Raw genomic sequence first — 6,548 nt, forward strand, 5'->3', positions numbered from 1 at the left:
AGAAGCCCTGACCACCAGTGAGGCCCAAATTTAAAAAATAAAATAAAAATATAGGTACACAGAAAAATACCTTTAAAAAAGTCTCAGGGGCTAGAGATAGCGAGCTCACTGGGCATGTACATGCTTCGGACTGCTGAGGCGCTGACACCTGACAGCTGCCAACCTGGTCCGAAGCCCATGCTCCCTCGAAAAAATTCCCACATTGACCCTGTACACAGTTGGGGGCAACAGAAAGCACTGCACTTTCCAGGGAAAGCAGTAGGCAGTTCCTCAAAGTATTAAAACCCACAGGCATGTCTTCCACACGATCCAACAATTCAACTCCTAGGTATCTTTCTGAAGAATCTGAAGACACAAATCCAAGGGGTAGGTCGAGTGCATGCTTTGCACCAACAAAACACCAAAAAAAGACCAGTGTGAAAAGTACCTGCTCTGCTATGTTCACCGAAACACTAACTCAATAGCTGAAGGATGAAAACAGCCTAAATACCTAAGAACAAATGATTAAATAAAGAAAATCAGAACATATATACAACAGAAAACTAAAAACAAGTCATAAAAAAAAAAAAGGATGAGATTCTGTCATTTGTGACAATGTAGAAATTACTGGAGAGATTGTGCTCGGTGCAAAGGTACAATAACTCTGGACATCAAAACCATAAATGCTGGGGCTGGAGCAACAGCACAGCAGGTAGGGCGTTTGCCTTGCAGGCAGCTGACCTGGGTTCGACTGCCAGCATCCCACATTGTCCCCCAAGCACCACCAGGAGTAATTCCTGAGTGCAGAGCCAGGAGTTAAGCCCTGTGCATCGCCAGGTGTGACCCAAAAAGCAAACAAACAAACAAACAAAAAAAAACCATAAATGTTGACAAAAATGTTGACAAGCATGACAGCACAGTGGCAAGCCTTGCAGCAGCTGACCAGGGTTTGATCTAAGAGAGTGCAGAGGCAGCAGGAGGAATCACAGAGCACTGCTGGTGTGTCCCCACACACCCCTGCCAAGACCAAATAGAAATGTTAACCAACACCACTATAAACAGGTTACCTAAATTACAATAAAAGCAAAAGTGTTTTTTTTTTTTTAAGTAGAACGAGGGGACTGGGGAGATGGGACAGAGGGTAGGCTCCTGCTTCCATAGGGCTGACCCTGGTGGGATTCCCGCATCCCACATGGTTCCCAAGCACTTCCAGGAGTGACCCCTGGGCACAGAGCCAGAATTAAGACCTGAGCACCGCTGGGTATGACCTAAAACCCAAAAATATAAATAGCACTATAACACTGTCGTCCCGTTGTTCATCAATTTGCTCGAGTGGGCACCAGTAACATCTCCATTGTGAGACTTGTTACTGTTTTTGGCATATCGAATACGCCACGGGTAGCTTGCCAGGCTCTGCCGTGCAGGTGGGATGCTCTTGGTAGCTTGCCAGGCTCTCCGAGAGGGACCGAGGAATCGAACCCGAGTTGGCTGCCTGCAAGGCAAATGCCCTACCCGCTGTGCTATCACTCCAGCCCAAAAGAAAAATCTAAATAATAATAATAAAAGAGAAAGAAATATACTGAATAATTTCGTCCATATGTGTCATATAAAGAAGCAAAGCAAAAGAACAAACAAAATAAAACCATAACAAACCCTTGGACTCTGCAGGAACGAGGTTCCCAGAGAAGGGAGGGAGAAATAAGAGTGGAGGGAGCTCAGTGGGTTGCGGAGGAGAGCAGAGGTATTCTGGTGGGAAGTATGGAATAGTAACACACATCCGCACAGATCCAGCATGGGCTCCTAAAACACACATAGTGTGTAAACCAATATTATCTCAGTAATTCAGAAACATTTCCAGCACAATGAAATGTATATCTACACTGCTTCGCCATAAGCTGCAAAGTAATACTGTCCTTTGAGGAAGGAGAAGTTCATTTAAAAAGCTAATGCATTAATTTAAAATATTTATATATAAGAGTTATAGTTCAATGAGAAAAAAAGTGTGACTAATTGAGCAATTGTTTTATACCAAGGAATTGTTTTAAGTAGTACGATCAAATCAGTGACCATTATGCCCTAAAACATTTCTTGAACAAGCATTTTCTTTGCTGATACAAAGATATTTTTAGAGACCTTTAGAGTTTGATGAATCACTTCTATGACAAAGAGGGAAATGATTTCAACACCCTTAAGGTAAATTTCAGGGAAATTTAATTTTCTATCTGTGAAATAAATGCAGTATGGAAGAGCCAAAAAACACTGATAACGCAAAGTACACTGAGACACTAATAAAACTCATGGTGCCATGCAGTGGGCAAATAAGGAACTTGGAAAATAAAAAAGTTTTCCCTCCTCCCTCTCCTCCCTCTCTCTCCCTCCCTATTTCCAAGTATTAAGGTACCTAAATAAGACAGAAATGATGATTGTTCCAATAAAGTTTACACTTTTTGTATAAAGGTAAAAATTCTCTGATATCTTACTATCAAAAATATAAATTATCTATAATTACATTCTTCCTTAATAATGAAGGCTCTGTGGCAGGAAAGGCTTTGCGAGCAGTGGTCAGGCTCATTCCCTGCACCACAGTCCTTAGGCCACCACCAGTGCCTGGTGAACAGAGATGGGCACTGTGGGACATGGTCCAAAACCCAGCAAAGCAACAAAAAAAACTCAGGACACTGAACAAGAACATTTGCCATAGCTATATACTACCACTATGATGCATTATCTGTGAAAAAGAATATGTTTACCATCTATAATCCTATTTTTAAAAAAAAAAGATTCTTGAGGGGCCAGAGTGATAGTACAGTTGGTAAGGCATTTGCCTTGCATGTCACTAACCTGGATTTGATCCTGGGCATCCCATATGGTCCCCTGAGCACCACCAGGAGTGATTTCTGAGTGCAGAGTCAAAAGTAAGCCCTTAACATCACTGGGTGTCACCCAAACACACACACACACACACACACACACACACACACACACACACACACACACAAAGGAAGAAAGGGAGAAAGGGAGAGAGGGAGAGAAGAAGGGAAGGAAGGGAAGGAAGAAGGGAGGAAGGGAGGAAGGGAGGAAGGGAGGAAGGAAGGAAGGAAGGAAGGAAGGAAGGAAGGAAGGAAGGAAGGAAGGAAGGAAGGAAGGAAGGAAGGAAGGGAGAAACGGAGGAAGGGAGGAAGGGAGGAGGGAGGAAGGGAGGAAGGGAGGAAGGGAGGAAGGAAGGAAGGAAGGAAGGAAGGAAGGAAGGAAGGAAGGAAGGAAGGAAGGAAGGAAGGAAGGAAGGAAGGAAGGGAGGAAGGGAGAAAGGGAGGAAGGGAGGAAGGAAGGAAGGGAGGGAGGGAGGGAGGGAGGAAGGGAGGAAGGAAGGAAGGAAGGAAGGAAGGAAGGAAGGAAGGAAGGAAGGAAGGAAGGAAGGAAGGAAGGAAGGAAGGAAGGAAGGAAGGAAGGGAGGGAGGGAGGGAGGGAGGGAGGGAGGGAGGAGGGAGGGAGGGAGGGGAGGGAGGGAGGGAGGAAGGAAGGAAGGAAGGAGGGAGGGAGGGAATGAGGGAGGGAGGGAGGGGGAGGGAAGGGAGGAAGGAAGGGAGGGAGGGAGGGAAGGAAGGAAGCAAAGAAGGAAAAGATTCTCTATTTTTTTATATCTATCATGTCTTAAAACAATTTTACAGAATAAAAACAGACAAAGCAATGACTATCACAAACAAGTCTTGATAAGAAATTCATTAAAATGAGTCTTCAGGAACAGATCATTACCAAGAAACCATTGCACAGTCAAGAAAGAAAACTAAATATGTGATGCCTATCTATGACACAGCCCCAAGCAATTTCTAAATCTGTAACAGCTTCAAGAGGGACAAACTCTACTCCCAATCCAGGAAAAAAAATTAATGTTGGGAAATAAGAGATTGTGGCTATGAAGGTGAATATAAAATGAATACAGACTACTTGATCTAGGTATGGCAGATGCTACTTCAAAACTAGATTTCAGATCTGAAAGATGACGTCACACGACAAGAGAAAGGAAGCCGAAAGAGAAGCCTCAAGTCTGAAGAACAAGAAGCTAAGGGCAGAAAACAAACATACTTGTTTTCCTTACAGACTAATGCAGATTGACAAATGGCTTTGAAAAACAATAGCATTAATTTCCTAAATAAATGTCTCTATGTCAAAAGAATTACTAGCTGCCAAACTTTTTATGAAATAAGTAGCTCATACATCAAATATTAATTTTTTAATAAGATATTTCATTAGGTGATTCGTGCAATGGAAGGCTTTAGTAAAATATAATGAATTACAAAATGTATAAAGTGACTGTAATATAATAATACACCTGGTAACCAAGACAGACTTGATACAATCAGTACATCTACCAAAATATAGCATAATTTCGGAGAAAAATGTAAGACATACTATAAATATTATATATTTGTAATAAATTATGTTTATTCCAACACAATATTTTAATAGTGTTTTTAATATGTGCCATGCATTGAAGGATGCTAATATTATGGGGTTAAAAATTATCCTATTTGGCATATGTTTCATATATCTGCTTTGCTAATATATATGTATATATGCCAAGGTTTTTATTTTTCAGTATACTTTTTTTATCCAACTGGTAACTAAATAAACTACTTTCATAATATGTTGAGTATTTTTTGATAATATTGAACTGATGTTTGAATGGAAAAATCTGCTTTTTCATACAATTGTGTATGGCATATAAACTGACGTTACCCAATGTCACTGCGAAATCTCAGTTACAATCGAGGACAGCAACCGTCCCTAAAAACTGACTTTAGAGTCGAGATTTCATATGTTCAACAGAGCAGAAAGAACGGACGACACAGGTGCACAATCTTCACATTTCTCTTTCGAGAGTCCCAGAAAAGCACCCAAGTTTTGGTTTTGGTTTTTCTCGGCTGCTCGAGTGGACAGGAGGTTTAGAGAGCAGTCACTGCCCTAGACGCGGGGTCTTGCGGGGCTGGTCCAGCCTCTCCAGGACCATCCCCGCCGGCCTCCGCCCAACAGATGGGACCGTCCAGGGGAATCTTACACGGTCCTTTCCAGGACCCGGGCCGGGGTCTCGCGGGTCCCGCGGGGCAGGACCACCGCACGCCTCTCTGGGCCCGGGCAGAGGCGGAGCATCCCAGACCCCTCCCCGCGAGGGCCCCAAATGCGCCCCCCTCCCCCGGCCCCGACAAGGTCCCTCCCCGTCCGGCCCGGAGCGGGGCGAGGGCGGCGCGGGCGCGGGGGTGGGGTGGGGGGGCGCGCCGGCCCCTCAGCACCTGCCAGCGGGGCGGGCCGGGCCGGGCCGGGCCGGGCCGGGGCGGGCGGCGGGGCGGCGACGTGGCAGGGCGCGCGCGGCCTCACCAGTTGCTCCAGATGCCGTAGAGCAGCTCCACGAAGGCGAAGGAGAGGTTCAGGCACAGGAACAGGAACAGGTTCCGGGACGTCCTGTCCGCCAGGATCGACCTGCGGGCGGGCGGGAGAGCCGCGGTCAGGCGGGCCGCGCCCCCCCCAGCCCCCGCCCCCGGCCTCCCCGCCGGGCCCGCACCTGAACCAGCCCGAGACCTTGGCGAGCGGACTGAACCGGCGCGGCTTGTACTCATCGTCCTTGATGGACAGGGGCAGCATCTTCCCGCCCGGCGCGCGCCGGGCCGCCTCCCGGGACAGCGGCTCGCGAGCTGACGGCGGCGACCGGGGTGACGCCTCCGGCGGGGATTCCCAGCGATCTCCCCCACGGGCGCAGCTGCGAGACGCCGGCGGACCCAGACACACACTCGGAACTCGCCGACTTCCGGCCCGCGCCGCTCTACGCGGCCAGTGACGGAAAGAGCAGCGGCGGGGCGGGGCCTCGGTCGGGGGCGGGGCTAGAGGGGCCGGGGCGGGGCTCCCGGGGCGGGGACGGAGGGGCCGGGGCGAGCTAGGGCGAAAGGGGCCGGGAGGAGCTAGAGGGGCCGGGCGGAGCCGCAGGCGCGGGGCGGGGCTAGAGGGGGCAGGACGGGGCTAGAGGGGCCGGGGCGGGGCTAGAAGGGCCGGGGCGGGGCCGGAGGGGCCGGGACGGGGCCAGAGGGCCGGGGCGGGACTATGGGGGCGGGGCAGGGATACAGGGGCCGGGGCGGGGCGGGGCTCGTGATACGGGACCTCGGGGAGGGGCGGGGCGGAGGGGCGGGGGCGGGGCTTGATGAGCGGGACCAGATGGCCGGGGTGGGGCTACAGGGGCCGGGGCGGGGCGGGGCTACAGGGGCCGGGGCGGGGCTGGAGGGGCGAGGGCGGGTTTGCGAGCGGGAGAGCGCAGGTGGGCTGCCGCGGCTGCAGGTTGCGGTGCGGCCCTGGGAGCTGTACGGTGGCCCCCGGAGGATTCGGGCCACCGGCATTCCGAAGGGAAATGTCTCGGGTGGGCGGGCTGAGAGGGGCGATCCTGCTCAAGCCTGTCGCGACCGCCCACCGCCGCCGTCCCCGGGTGCACTGGCCCCCGGCGCCGGCCCCCTGGCCGTTCCCCCTGTCCGCCCGAGACTGCCTCGGGGGGAGCCAGCCGTCAGCGTGCGGGCGAGTCGCGGGGCAGC

General features: G+C 50.5%; 1 protein-coding gene across 1 annotated transcript in view; it reads right to left on the reverse strand.

Moving 5' to 3' along the window:
• The window catches only part of SLC30A7 (solute carrier family 30 member 7), an 84,078-nt gene extending 78,302 nt beyond the window's left edge, over positions 1 to 5,776 (reverse strand). The window contains exons 1-2 of the mRNA XM_055146086.1: positions 5,537 to 5,776; positions 5,353 to 5,454 (exon numbers count right to left, since the gene is read on the reverse strand). Of these exons, the coding sequence (XP_055002061.1) occupies positions 5,353 to 5,454; positions 5,537 to 5,616 (182 nt within the window). The 5' untranslated portion in view covers positions 5,617 to 5,776. The remainder of the gene's footprint in view (positions 1 to 5,352; positions 5,455 to 5,536) is intronic.
• Between the last annotated feature and the right edge of the window lie 772 nt (positions 5,777 to 6,548).

The sequence above is a fragment of the Sorex araneus genome, chromosome 8, assembly GCF_027595985.1.
Source record: "Sorex araneus isolate mSorAra2 chromosome 8, mSorAra2.pri, whole genome shotgun sequence".
Taxonomy (NCBI): Eukaryota; Metazoa; Chordata; class Mammalia; order Eulipotyphla; family Soricidae; genus Sorex; species Sorex araneus.